Source organism: Pieris napi, chromosome 12 (assembly GCF_905475465.1).
Source record: "Pieris napi chromosome 12, ilPieNapi1.2, whole genome shotgun sequence".
Taxonomy (NCBI): Eukaryota; Metazoa; Arthropoda; class Insecta; order Lepidoptera; family Pieridae; genus Pieris; species Pieris napi.
This window is the reverse complement of record NC_062245.1, coordinates 3012726-3027842: the sequence shown is the minus strand read 5'-3', so window position 1 is coordinate 3027842 and position 15117 is coordinate 3012726. Positions and strand designations below refer to the sequence as shown.

The 15117-nt window shown below is 34.7% G+C and overlaps 1 protein-coding gene across 2 annotated transcripts in view; it reads right to left on the bottom strand.

Moving 5' to 3' along the window:
* Window positions 1-15117, bottom strand: part of LOC125054415 (myosin-I heavy chain) — an 88550-nt gene that overhangs the window by 20535 nt on the left and 52898 nt on the right. For both annotated transcript variants that reach the window (XM_047656296.1, XM_047656297.1), the window contains exons 4-15: window positions 13595-13719; window positions 13071-13133; window positions 11942-12031; window positions 11137-11296; window positions 10404-10594; window positions 9587-9805; window positions 8337-8501; window positions 7451-7693; window positions 6566-6691; window positions 6132-6392; window positions 5680-5813; window positions 5090-5296 (exon numbers count right to left, since the gene is read on the bottom strand). In XM_047656296.1, coding sequence (XP_047512252.1) covers window positions 5090-5296; window positions 5680-5813; window positions 6132-6392; window positions 6566-6691; window positions 7451-7693; window positions 8337-8501; window positions 9587-9805; window positions 10404-10594; window positions 11137-11296; window positions 11942-12031; window positions 13071-13133; window positions 13595-13714 — 1979 coding nt within the window. In that variant the 5' untranslated portion in view covers window positions 13715-13719. The remainder of the gene's footprint in view (window positions 1-5089; window positions 5297-5679; window positions 5814-6131; window positions 6393-6565; window positions 6692-7450; window positions 7694-8336; window positions 8502-9586; window positions 9806-10403; window positions 10595-11136; window positions 11297-11941; window positions 12032-13070; window positions 13134-13594; window positions 13720-15117) is intronic.

The following is a 15117-nucleotide window of genomic DNA, read 5'->3' as shown; positions in this document are numbered from 1 at the left end:
TATTTTAAAAGAGTACCGAGAGTTTTTTCTCTCGGCCTACACCCTCTGTCTTTTTTGCCGATGAGTAGGGATGCCTACAGATTCAAATTTAATGACGTGGAATAAGTGATGACCTGTATCTTATGTTACAAAATAAACGTATTTTATTTTTTTTTCTACTTTGATAAACAGAAACCAATATTTTTTTATTAAGCATTAAAGTATAAGTTACTTTTAAAACACATAGAAATTATTTTGAATGATTTTGGATTTTCAGTTATTCAAATTGATAAGTTCGAACAATAACCATCTCGAGTCAAGTAAAATTGTTTATATTTATGTATTATTTATTTTTATTAAAGAAAAGAAATTGGTCATAATTTCTCCGTCCACCAAAGCATCGGCATTCATTACAATAATATTATACATACTAAAAACAAAATTGCCTACTTGAATTAATATTTCTTTTAATTCAAACAAAGCATGATATTTGGTTTACAATCTTAATGTTAGGTAGAAAGTGCGACCATAGGAACCTGTTATTGACGCCCATGGTCAACAACTGATTTATTTATAGTCCACTCCTTGACATATAATAATAATAATAATAAATAAATAGCCTTTATTGCTGACACCCATACAATGTAATAACAATTATTTAAGTTACATAAAAAAACACTTAATTCTAACACATAAATAAAACTTAGTCTAATGCATCATATGACCCGTTTTTGGTAATCAGCGTGTCCTGTGACACGTAGGCCTCTTCCAGCTGTTTCCATTCTTTTCTGTTATTAGCTCTTCTTGTCCAAGTTGTGCCTCCTATTATCTTAATATCGTCTGCCCATCTCTTGGTCGGTCTTCCTCTTTTCCTTTTTCCATCTCGTGGTTGCCATTCTGTAATTATTTTTGTCCATTTCAACCTGCTATCTCTCGTCATGTGCCCAGTCCAGCGCCATTTCAACTGCCTTATTTTCTTTATAATGTCTTCTACTTTGGTCGTTGATCTGATCTCTTCTGCTCTTTTTCGATGTCTCAGTGTTACACCCACCATGCTTCTTTCCATTCCTCTTTGGCATGTTCTCAACTTTAGAAGATGTTTCTGAGATAAAGCCCAAGTCTCGCAGCCGTATGTAACACATGGTAGGATACATAGATTGAACACCTTTTTCTTAGCTACTATTGGGAAGTCTTTACTTTTAAGTACTTCCTTGAGTGACCAAAATCTCTTCCAGGCGCTAGACACTCTTCTTTCTATCTCAAGATCCATTTGGTCATGAAATGATATTATTTGCCCTAAATATACGTAGTGATCAACATATTCGATAGCATCTCCTCCTATTTGTATCATAATAGTTTCTCTATTTGTCATTATTTTCGTTTTAGATTTGTTCATAGAAAGCCCAACTATCTTGCTTGCTTCTGTCAGCTGTTGCAGCATAGTTTGAAGCGTCTTTGCGTTATCTGAAATGATCATTAAATCGTCTGCGAATCTTAGGTGGTTCAGTTGTCTGCCGTTTATGTTTATGCCGACATTTTCCCATTCCAAATTTCTAAATAAACTCTCCAAAATGGCTGAGAAGAGTTTTGGGGACAAAGGATCGCCCTGTCTCACACCCCTGGCTATAGGAAATTCTTCACCCGTTGTCTCTAGTTTGATATAAGCCGTGCTACTTGTATATATATTTCTAATTATACGTATGTATTTTTTTGGTATACCTTGTTGTATTAAGGCTCTCCAGAGGGAATCGTGCTTTATAGAGTCGAATGCTTTACTGTAGTCTACAAAAGCGATGTATAGTGCTTTTCCGTATTCTTTGCACTTTTGTATTAGCTGTTTTATAACATGTATATGATCTACAGTTGAGAATCCGGATCTGAATCCAGCTTGTTCCATGGGTTGTTGTTCATCCATTGCCTTCGTTACTCTTCGCAGGATCATTTTGGAGAAAACTTTATACATGTTGGACATAAGGCTTATAGGTCTATAGTTTTCTATGATGTTCCTGTCACCCTTTTTGTGGAGCAGTGTAATTATGTTCTTCGTCCATTGGGAAGGTATGTATTCCGTTTTTAGTATGGTGTTGAATAGTTCAGTAAGTTTTCTTAGGTTCCCTGGTGCTGCTGATGATACTTTGATCATCTCATTAGTTATGTGATCCGGTCCAGGCGCTTTTCCATTTTTTAGGCTTTTGATAGCATGCTCCGTTTCTGAAAGGAGAAATTTAGGTACCTCTTCTTCGTCTTGTTCAAGATTTACTGAATTCTGTAAAGTATTATCAGTCTCTAGTGAGTAGAGGTTTCTATAGAAGTCTGTTGCAGTTTTCAATATATCTTTTCTTTTCGTCTGTTGTTTGCCTACGTAGTTCTTAATGTTCGGTATCCATTGTTTTGTTTCTACGAGTTCTTTTAGAGCTTTTTTAACTCCTCCTGTCTTGGTTATGTGGTAATTAAGTGCTTCTATTCTTCTTTTGTTCCTTTCTTTCTTAATATTGTTACTAATTTTCTTACTTACTTCTGATATCAATTTTAGATTTTGCTTGTTTTTTCCAAGTTTTAAGAGCTGTTTTCTTTCTTCCATTAGCTTTTGAGTTTCTTTTCCAATTTGTTTCTTGTTAGTTTTTGGGGGATTGCGACTTAGAGTTCCAAGTATTTCATTTACTTCATTGATATATTTTCCTTCTATCTGGTTTTTGACTTCGTTGTCAGGGATTTGTTTTACTATCATTAGCTTTGTTTTTGTGTTGTATTTATTTCTACTTTTCTTTGGTTCGATACATTTTATGGTGGCTCTTACTAATCGATGATTGGTGTTGAAGTTGAGTTGATTTAATACACTAACGTCCTGGAAGGGTTTCCTATTGTTGGTTCCGATGTAGTCGATTTCATTTTTGTGGCGTCCGTCCGGTGATATCCATGTCCACTTCTTCGCCGTAACTTTTTTGAAGAAACTGTTCATGAATGCTAAATTATTTTCGAGAGCGAGATTGAGCATTCGTTCTCCATTTTTGCTCCTTGGGCCGAAGCCGAAGTCGCCTATGATGTTCTCTTCACCAGGACGTCTGCGTCCTATTCTACCATTGAAATCGCCCATAACTATGATGTTTTTGGAAGTATTTTGTAAAACTGTAGTCAATTGGTTGTAAAACTTATCTTTGGTATGTTCTTCATGATTTTCAGTAGGTGCATAAATTTGTATAATTGACCATTTGTCCTTGAAACCTGGAAAATTTATATTAAGAATGGCTATTCTATCTGATATGCCCTTGAATTCTTCTATATTTGGCTGTAAGTATTTTTTAACCATAAAGCCTACTCCATAGGATCCTTTTGTTTCGCCTTTATAATAGAAGATATACTCTTTATGATCTTCAATGCTTTCGCCTATTCTTCTTATTTCGCTTAATCCTAATATGTCCCAGTTTATCTTTAAAAGAGCTAACTCTAGCTCGGTAAGTTTTTCGTGTGTTCTCAATGATAGACAGTTCAGAGTGGCGATATAAAGTATCTTATTTTCGATTCGGCTTGGAGTGATGGAACTTGTAATGTTTTTGTGAATCTTCTCATCTCGTTTCTGAGCTGGAAGGGAGTGGTCGACAGCCCCCACGGTGACCAGCCGGCTTGGGGTGGATAGTGCGTTTTGTCTTTTGTTGTTGTGTTTGAAAGAATTATGTTGGTTCGAGCGGTCAGGGGCGCATGCTAGTTTTTTTGCTGTTTCGGCGTTGAATTCGAGCCATGCGCTTCGTAGTAATCAAGTAAGTTTATTTTTTTGCTTGTTGATTGGGGTTGATATTGTTTCGGCGATTCGGAGAAGTTTCTTTTTCTTTTTTCAGATTTCTCACGCGTATTCTCGTATATAACGAGCTTATCTTTTATAATGTGGCAAGTTTTCCCTTTAGCACGTTCAGCTTTTAGTTCGGTTTGTAATAGTTTTCTTTTTTCTAATACTTCTTTGGAAAAATCTTCTTTTACATACATGTTAGATGGGAGTTTGTTTCCATTTTTCAGTACCTCGTATTTTCTCCAAAGGCTAGTGAAGTTAACGAGGACTGGGCGAGGATTTTCACTCTTTTTGCCTAGTCTATAAGCTGAGCTTAGCTCTTTAGGGTCCAAGGATAAACCAGTTGAATTATTTATCAACTTCAGCATGTGTGTAAGCAGGTTAGGTTCTTCTTGTTGGTTTTCATGTATGCCAAAAAATACTAAATTATTTTTCCTTTTCCCATCTTCAAGGAATTTTACTTTATCTTTTAGAACAACGATCTCCGATTTAAGTTTCTTGTTTTCTTCAGTTAATTCTGCTAACTTCACATTTATACTGCTTACGACGGACTTTGTTACACTTTCTGTTATAATTCTCGTCTGATCTTCCAACTTTTCGCACAGCTTTTGGTGTATCGATTCTATAAGGTATTCCATTTCTTTTTTGTCCATACTTTGAAATGTTGTTTCTAATTTTTTTTTTTTTTTACAGAATTTTTTTTCCTTTTATATTCTATCCGTTAAAAATAGATTCGATATCTTCAAATAAAATTATAAAAACAAAAATTTGAAATTAATTGAAGTTTCAATATTCCGTGTTTAGGTTTGAACTCGGGCCGATACAAATGTTCGATTCAGGAACACAGCTTATCTGCGACGCCGAGAGACTGTATGACGAAGAGGACGAATTACTTGAACAGTTTCTTTCTTGAGTGACGTTTGCAAGGAGTGACTAATGTAATATTAGGTCGCCTCAAGTCACGTATACCCGTTTAACATCACTGTTACAAAGTCGTAGTTTTTTCTTCTTTTTGTAGTAATATCAACAAAAATTGACTGATCTTTGTTCCAAGTCACTTGCACTAGATTTGTACACGCACTTTCAATTGTTTTAGTCGAAACGAAAAGTCACCGTTGCAATAACACAAATTAAAACGTGAAAATGTTCTATTTTTTACACTAATAATGAGGCAGATACGTTTGCCTGTGGTATATCTTCTCCTGGTTCAGTTTGAAATTTACTTTTTATTGTGTATTCTCACTTATTTCTATTTTTAATTGGTTATTTTGTGAGGACTCGATATTCAACTTGCGCCTACCCGCAACGACAACCTTGACATATACTCACGTTATATCCGGTTCTAAGGGCCTCGGATGGGGTAAGAGGCATCTGTACCGAGCTCGGAACAGCGGTGCTGGTAAGTGAACCGGGTACCCGTCTCTTCGGATCCGTACTATCTCGTTCATGCCCAAATATCTGAGTTGTTCCAATACAAGTTTTTCATTGAATTTACCAGCCACTTTGTTTTCGTTTGGCTTTATACAACGGACGTACCTGGAAATAGTTATTCATAATATAGACCTTTGAACATGGGTTCAATATTTTAATAATATTGCTACAAATTTATTTCTGTAGGTGTATATAGTATTAACATATTAATAATTTAAATGTATTCTTAAAAATAAAAAAAATGTATGAAAATTGAGAAAACATTTTGCGAAGTTTTTCAATCCAGAGTTCGTGCGTTCAAACTCCGGCTTTAGCAATTGATTTTTATTTCTATGTGCGCACTTATTTGTTCTTTCCTTCTAAAGGGAATTGGTCAATGTATATATGTCTCTTTTGTGCCCCATTGGAATAAGTTAAAATAACCTTAATGTGTTTAATCGAGTTAATTTACAAACTTAGCAACTATTATATAAAGAATAGATACTTACCAAACATCAGTAACTTGTAACATGTCGACTAACGACTGCAATTGCGCTCTAAAGGTGTCGACAACAGTTGGCCGTCCTTTAGAAGTGCCTCGTTGTGTTGTACTTGTTGAACCGGGACTCGATAGAGAAACGTCCTGAAAAATAAATAAACTTTAGTTTTTTATTGGTAGAAAATACAATTTTCAAATGTTTTCACCCCATGTACATCCCCCAATTTTCTTTCATAAAGTCAAGATAATAATATTGTTGATACATGGAATGCGTAGATAATACAATATAAAACTTCTATAGTTCTATTAAATCGGTGCATGTTCATTCGTTTAGTTCCAAATGCGGCCACGGAGCGCTGCTCAAATTTTCCATACAAAAACCGATTGTTACTCTTTAACTATTTAATTTAATCGTTTGGTTTTATGGTGGATATGGTGAAAATTTTAGAATGCGTAGTTTACCTGTCCAGGCGGTGCCAAATCCTGTACATAATCCGCCAATTCCCGTACAAATGGATTAGCGGATCGACTAAGATGGTCTATGAACGCGTCCTGTTGGGTATCTCGATTCTTATCGACGAACCCGTGTACGCTGTACGTAACCGTGCCCGCATAATGTTGTACGCCGAATTCCTCTTCCCATTTTCTACGGGATCCTTTCACGAACGTCTGATGGTCGCCGAATTCACCTTGAATGTTGGTTAGGTATGCGCTATCAGAGCCCTGGCAATATAACACACATTTTTGAATCATAATTATATAATAGGTTAAGTTATTATAATTTTATAAGGAATACTGCATTAAGAAGATCCCTATCACTTATCTAATAGTAAGTTAAAAAAAAATCTATCTATCTATCCATATCCAAATTGAGGAATTTGCGTTGTAAAAATTACCTTAGGCATATGGCATTGTTCGCTGAGCAGTTTGAGCAGACTTCTTGGTGGTTTCTCGAGCAATTCTAAGCAGGCAGCATTGTCCGTGAATGGTATTTGGTTGTATATTATACCTTCTTGACGGTACTGTAATGGTGTGCAATATTTTAATACACATTATAATACAAGTTACATATTTGTCTTCGTGTATAGTATTGTGACTTGTTATTTGAATTGATATTTTTACGTCAAAATAATCGCAATAGTTTCAAAAGACCTATTGGTCTAAGATCCCGCTATACAACGACCTTCACCGAGATGCTTATTTAATGAAACTTATTTTATATATAATTTAATATGTCAATAAATATAATCCATATGGGTTGCCTAGTAAATTTCAGTCCAGACTATGTTTAATTAATTTAAAAAAAAAATATTTTTTTAAACATTTCACCGGTATGATTATTAGATAAATTCTATACCAATCGAATGTATGAAGCCCATAGAATATGCAAACGTTAGGTTGTTTTTAATCAATTAATTATTTATGTGTTTATTTTTTATGTGACACTAAAGTATATATACATCTTTAGTATAAAAGAAGGTTAAAGTGATACATATATAATACTACCCTGATTAAAAATATTGATTGAAAAAAGTTCAAAAAATTTACTACATGCAAATTACAAAACAAATTTTTTTTTTAAAATATTAATTAAACATACTCTGGACTGAAATTTGCTAGGCAACCCATATGAATTATATTTATTGACATATTAAATTAAATATAAAATAAGTTTCATTAAATAAGCATCTCGGTGAAGGTCGTTGTATAGCGGGATCTTATACTATATACATCGAATTCACATCCCTCCAAATTTTTCTTAACTAATAACATGTACTTACAATTTCTTGCTCCAACGCGAACACATAATTGTTGAAGAACATATGGAGTTTCTCATTCGCATAGTTGATGCATAGCTGTTCAAGAGAATTAGATGCGAAATTCTCAAAGCCGAAAATATCTAGAACTCCTAAAGCCCGTCTCGCCTCTCTTCCAGGTGCAGAACAGCTGTTGACATGACGGACGAGCCAGGCAAATGTTCGAGAGTACAAAGCACGGGCCATAGCGTGACGGTTTTCTCTTGCCTGTAATGGTAAAAACAAAATTGTTATTCTAATCATAGAAGTTTATCATATACATGTTTTAAGTAAAGACATTTCAATGAAGTATAGGCAGAGCGGCCGTTTACTTAAAAAATCAAGATTATAGTGACTGACACTATGGGTATGCAATAATATTTTTTTTAAATTGTAAAGCTTTAAGAAAGAAAAATTACCACTTCTAATATAAAAAAATGGAAATATTTGATTCCAACACAAATTAACAGTATTTAAAAAATTTTTTAATAAAAAATTTATAAATATAAAAATATTACAAATTTAAAAAGTTTTCTTTTTAAACTTCTAATCTTAGTTACTACTCTTTACTGACGTATCAGGAGCCATCAAAAAGTTTAAATAAATTTGATTTAAAAATATATTAATATAAAACGCGGTTAATTAATACATATGAATCTATAAAATCATACATTTATTATGAGGTTTTATTGTTGAGCGTCTTTAAAGCTAAATAGCGGATCAGCTTTTAATATTTTTTAATAATAAATAACAAAGAAAAATTTAAGCTTAATAATGTTTTGCAACGCAGCTAAACTTAACTGATTTTTTTTTTTAGATATGTAACATTATTTATTAAAGCGTAGTTTATGTTTAATTTACGATAATTCACCTCGGGCAATCTAAACGGAATATCTGTGACATTGCCTCGCACGTTGATCTGTCTCTCCAATAGTACTCGTCGTGCGGTGGGCGGAGCCAATCCTAATAAATTAGCTACTGCATCTACAGCCTCTGCGTCTTCTGAAGCCAGTGTGGTACGTTCACCGTCTATATCCTGGAAAATTAATATTTCCATTTTACTTCCTTAGTCATCAAAGTACCTTCCTGTCAGGCAAAGGTACTGCAAGTAATTTTTGATATTTAGGTTGAAATTAGGTATATGTTAGAATTGTTTAGTACCACAGTAAATCTTTCTTAAGTTTTTAAGGCTATTAAAAAGAGTGGCGGAGAGTTTATTGCCAGTTCTTCTCTTCCGTTCTACGCCCTTGATTTGAGAACTGGCAGTAAATGTAAAATTGGAAGCATTTAATGGGCGTGTTTGGCCGAAGTAAGTACTTACTAAACTTAGTAAGCCAGTAAGCATAAAAAAATTAAAGTCTTACAAGCTGACTGTAGCGCTTTTCGGCCAGGACAGACTTACTGGCTTATTAACATAACACAAAACACCGGTTTATGTCATATCCCGTACATAACCTCATAGACTGAATATAATTGACAGTACTAAATTTAGGAATATAATTTAATACCTGTGAATAGTTTCAAATGGATAATTTTATGAGAAATATTTTATTGGAAGAAATATTAAATGACCCAGTGGATAATATCGATAATGACAGGTCTGTTCCTGTCCGTTTTGTTTACATCAACAATAAGCAAAATGGCGTCGTATATTAAGCCATACTTACTGCGTTAGCACTTATTTTGTGTCCCGGCCGAAAATTTTGTAAGCATAGTAAGTGACTTACTAAATTTAGTAAGTACTTACTTCGGCCAAACACGCCCAGTATATTTCTTTTTTGACGTTCATAAGTGTACATTGTGTCATCTATATGAATAAATGATTTTTGACTTTTGAATTATGACATGTTTCTTAGAATCATAATGAAAACTGTGTCAGTTATGAGTGCTATCCATGAAGATGGGTCATATCTCTGTGATCATTTAAAAGCTTTTCCTAGAGACTTCATGATACATACATAAATTTGATTGTGCGGCACTCTGAAGATCATACAACAAAAATGGTAGAAGACGCTTTTGGGAATACACACTTCATTGTGAGCCGATTTATTTGTTTAAACCAAATACTTTTTATAATATTATATATAAAAAAATACGATACAATTTTTTGAATGTTTGTACCTGAAACTGTATATTTCCCAGCCACAACACCGCAGCCAAAACTTTGAATAAGCCTTCGCACATGTGTGGTGGCACTTGGAGCACTGTTAGGGCCAGTTGTAACGCCTCAAGCTTGCCCTGTTCCCCACCACGACTTCTTGCCTCTTCATCTTCAGGTCGAAGGTACTTGAAGGTGACACCATCTCGAAGGCGAAGGATGTTCTTGAGTTCTGCATTATGCTGAAAATATAATTTGAACGTATTAGTAAATTGATATACGTGAAAGAACTTGTTGTTGGATAGGTTTTAAGTTAGAAAAATCTATATATAAAATATATAGAATATATATATAATATATAGAATATATATATAATAGATATATAAAATATATATATCCAGGGGAAGGTGGAAGGCACTAGACCGCGCGGAAGGTCACCTACGCGTTGGACTGACCAAATTAAGTCTGCCGTAGGAGACTCTCTCAATCAATGCAGCAGGATGACCACTAATAGGCAACGATGGCAAAGCGTCGTGAAGCGCATCACATCTGCCCCTACTACTACAACTACTTCCTAGCGATCACGACCGCTCTGTCAAGAGTGCAGCGGATAGGAAGAAGGAAAATATATAGAAAAAAAAAGAAAGTTAAATGGTTATTCTCCGAGGAATACAATTCATTATTATCGTTATATTTATGAGAATAGTATTATGACTCTTTCCATTTTACTATATATATGTGTTTCTTGCCATCTTAAATTAGATATTAACAATTGCACATCTCTCAACTTAAAATATTAGTAAAATACTTTATGACGAATAACAAATGCAAATAACGTACTCTTGCGCCCTCTACCAATTGATAGAAGACATGATAGTTGGTTTCTCTCGGCGCTGGGCCAGTGATCCTCGCTCGTTCGAGAAGAAAATCTCTCAACACTGCACCTCTTATACCTCCACGATGGTCGAGTCGAACTTCAACAAACTTGCCGAAACGCGATGAATTATCATTTCGCACTGTCTTTGCGTTTCCTGAAAGGATAAATATTAAACATTAAATATAATTTTAATAGGCTTAAAAAATAACTCTATGAAAATCGTATGGGAATCTTTTTATATTCATGACCATAGGCGCTATCGAGCGATCGATAGCGCCTGGACAGATTTGGTAAATTATTTTTAAAACGAAATTTAATTGGGTCTCGTATCGTAGGGATTTATAAAATTTTATAGACACTTAAGCGACTTAGATATACTATAAATTGTCAATTTGCTTCCGGAAACATTATTTGAGTAGAACGTAGTGTTAATCGTAGAAGAATTTATTTAAAAGAAATGTTGTATCATATTCTAAATGTAGTTTTTTTTAAAAATAAGTCTTAAATAAACGTTGAAGCTAATTAAATGGCTAATAACGAGAGGGAATTATAATAGTGTAGTTAGCAAGTCTCAGAGTAAATACTAAGTAATAGTCCAGAAGCCCGACATAATTTATTGACTGTCTATCAACTTATGTAATTCTAAAATACTATTTGAATACAGCAAATTCTGTAACATAAGTTTTCTATACATACCGAACGCTTCTAATACAGTGTTGGCTTCGAGGATCTGCTGTTCAGCCCACGAAGCCTGTCCACCAGCCGCGCAGAGGTACTGAAGAATTAGTTTTGTTGTTTCCGTTTTCCCGGCACCACTCTCTCCCGATATCACAACTGATTGATTTTTCTCGCCATTCTAAAATTCATAATTGATTTGAGACTTTAGTAACAAAATTCTCGACAAATACTCAAATAGCTAAAGCGTGTTTTTACCACTCGTGTCACCGATAATAAATGTAGCGAATGTTTTTGACGTGACAACGTCTTATAATTCGATGGACCCAGCTGCACGCACGAAAAAACATGACCCATGCGGCGTTACCTCGCTCTGAGGCGTTCGATTTAATGGTTGAAGTGCAAGCGAGAGCGCGGAAAGAGCGACAAAGAGGCACAATCGGCCACCGCGATCGGCAGCGTTTCTTATGACGTTGTCACGTTCAACAATCGTCAGTAAACCGACTTTATAGACAACCGATTTTTTTTACTTTAAACCTATAGTACGTTTTTTTTATTCATTACATATTCTTACTAATTAATTAAAATGATTGAGTGGTGATTAAAAGTTAAAGTGGTTTATGTAAAAGATCTTATTAAGTATTATTTAATAGTACCCGATAAACTTAAAATAATACTTTAAGAAAAGCTTCGTGAAGTATGTGTGGAGAAAACAACATATTACATTCGTTCTCTGAATGAAATTAGGAACGCCCACTGGCGTTTGTACACGATTTAGGTGGGTCACAATTTAACCGACTTAAAAACGAGAGCTGCTATTTGTTACCTGTAAGGAGCTGTACGCTGATTCTGCCAATGCGAAGACATGTGGAGAAAGATCACCAAACGCTTTGCCACGATACGTTTGCATATCCTCCTGTAAGACCGAGATTCATTATAAGTACTAAATAATTTTTTTCTTAGAAAAACACTTTTTTAGTCGATACCAACTCCGAGGAAATAAATACAGATAACACAACTTTTTCTACAGCTGTGATACTTTTTGACATTCAACACCTTTTGTCGTGACCACGCACGCTGTAAAGCACGCGAAACGTCGGTTAAATTTAAAATTATGTTCAATAATTGTAAATTTATAATAAAACATAACTTCAAATCCGTTAAAAAAGTGTTTTTCTGTATCTAAAAGTTATGTCAATAAAAGACAATACAATTTTTTTCTTACTAAAGTTATACATCAAAAGAAATAGGTATAATGTTCTCTTACTAAATACAACCGAATCAAAAGCTCAGATTTCTTTCAGAGTACCAATAAACGTTCTGTTACTATTTTTATATTAACGAGAATTCCCCTGGCCTGAGTTGAAAGCCTGCAATATTTGATGGTGCTGCGGGCTACCCGGAAAGCCGAAGAGCCACTTTGGCGACAATATTCTTTAAATATTTACAGACAAGAGCAACGTTAGCAGCGTTATGGCGCTGAAAATTGTTTAAAGCAACAATGAGGTCAACAGAATAAACACAGATGTGACTCGAAACATCAACGGATGCGAAACATTTAAACAAGTTGTTTTAGTCACCAGCGTCCTGACAATAGATATAAAAAGCACAGTTTGACGCTTCCATAGAGCATTGTCCACTTAGCAACAATGACCTTGGCGCGAACCATTCATGGATTTTATGCACCTCTATCTCATTGTAGTTTTCGTTTCAAGCTTTTGTGAGGCTGTTCATTTTTGAAACGTCAATACTTAGGAAATTAATTTAAAGTTGGTGTTTTGTTTCGTAATTTAATATGCATATTACGAATCTTACATACATTATGTAGGTTTTTGTTTTAAATTACACATACGCTAATTAAAGTTTTATTACGTCACCAATCGCCAAAGAGTCGGTAAATTTTTGACAATGTTTCTTAGCAAGTTATCGTAGTAAAAGTGAAGATTCATACTTACGAAATTATAACATCCCAGCTCCTTGTACGGATTGACGGCCACAAGTATTGAACCTGTATAAGTCTGTACAAGTATTAAGGAAAATAAGAAGAAAATCACAGGAATATTTCAGGATAAGAATCTCGAGTAAACTAGGGCAAAGGCTGCCGTTGACACACGGAGATGTTTTGTTTTGTGGTATGAAAAGATTCAACCTACACGTTCACTGGTAAAACAGGAATATAAAAATTACAAGCATTAAAATAAAATAAATATTAGGTAATATGGAGATGAAGATTTTGCGACTTTTAAGAACGCTAGAGGGTCAGAATTCTTTTTAATAAAGTAATTTATACATATCATATTCATTTCACATACTTTATCATGATAATATTAAATATTTCAAACAAATTATTATCCTTTCTAGGGTATTTTTAACAAAAAAAATAATAATTAATCAATGAAACATTACTTATTAAAACTATTATACATATAGTTTTACTAGTACTAAAATGGTTTGGATTAATAAAATTTTGAAAGGATACATATATAAGGTCGTGTTTATATCGCCGCTTGAGGTTTTCATTTATAGCGTCTTCTGTGATGAGCGGCATCATCGTCATATCGGGCACGCCGGGCCCCTCATCCTTGTCTTGATCTTCCATGATGGCTGAAACAAAAACATAAACATGGTCATATGGGGTTTTTATATGGAAGTATTACAGAACTTTAAAGTCTTGGAAAGAAACTATAAAATAATAAGAAGTGTTGGCTTAGTAGTTTAAACGTGCGACTCTCATCCCTGGGGTCGTAGGTTTGATCTCCGGCTGTGCGCCAATGAACTTATAGTCTATGTGCGCATTTAACACTCGCTCGTACGTTGAAGCAAAACAGGAATGAAACCGGCATGCCATAGACTGCCTTAGTGTGTCAGGTACAGAAAGATGATAACCTATTAGAAATGATCACGGAACAGAGATACAGATATTTGCGGCCCAGACCTAAAAGTTTGTAGCACCATTGGTATCAAAGAAAATAAAGAAACTAATTAAACTGACAGAACCGAAACTTGAAGCCGAATTCAGATTATTTCTCGAATTATTTATTTGAAAGTCAGAGTATTTGAAAAGTTTATTTCTCCGAACAAATGTTTTAAGTCTCATACTTATAACATAGTAATGAGCGTGGATATTAAAATGAATTTATTATGTGAATCTCATAAGGACTTGGAATTGGATATTGCTGGAGAGAGAACGTTGTTTTGTCCTCGAACCGACCGAGTCGCAAACATTCAGGTACAATTGATGCGATATAGTTTTCTATGAATTATTATGGTAATTTAAGTTATACGCCCTAGAGTCTAGGGCCTAGACCAATAATAATTTCTCTATTTACTACCGAAATTCCCAGTTTCTTAAACGTCAAAGGCAGTGTTTGCTCCGAGCAAATACTTGACCCGAAAGGACGGTATCGATTGACGTTATTTAGACTCGAAAACGTTTACCCCGGCTTTTCAATTAGATAAAGGAATCTTCGAATATTTATTGAAATTAAACGAAATCGTGTTATTTTCTCCTTAAGTTACTTATTTTTAACACTAAACCTTTTTTTAGTTATTAATACATTCTTCTTCTTTCCGAAATTTCGACTCTTCGGTGGACGGAGAATTTTGTGTTCCACCACCCCTGTCACTAAATATAGACTAAGTTTATTAAGGGGCCGTCTCCACAAGCGAGAGAATCGCGACGAGTCCGCGTTTTTATCGTCGGGTAATCTCCACGAACGAGCGATTATTCCGCCAGTGCAGCGTATCGTCGCGATTCGTAACGGAATCACACCGTATCCGCAACGACTCGTAACGGAATCGCCGCGTTTCTTTGACGACACGTTGTGCTCTTATTTTGTTCAGTGTTTATTTAGAGTTCAGTGGTGCCAGACGAGACCGAAATAAGTAGTGTCTAAATCAGTCAATAAAATAATTATTTACTATGGATGTATTGTTTTTATTGATGTATGGTCACGCACGTCGCGCGCTCTCTGCGAGAGCGCCACGTATCGTGGCGAGTAC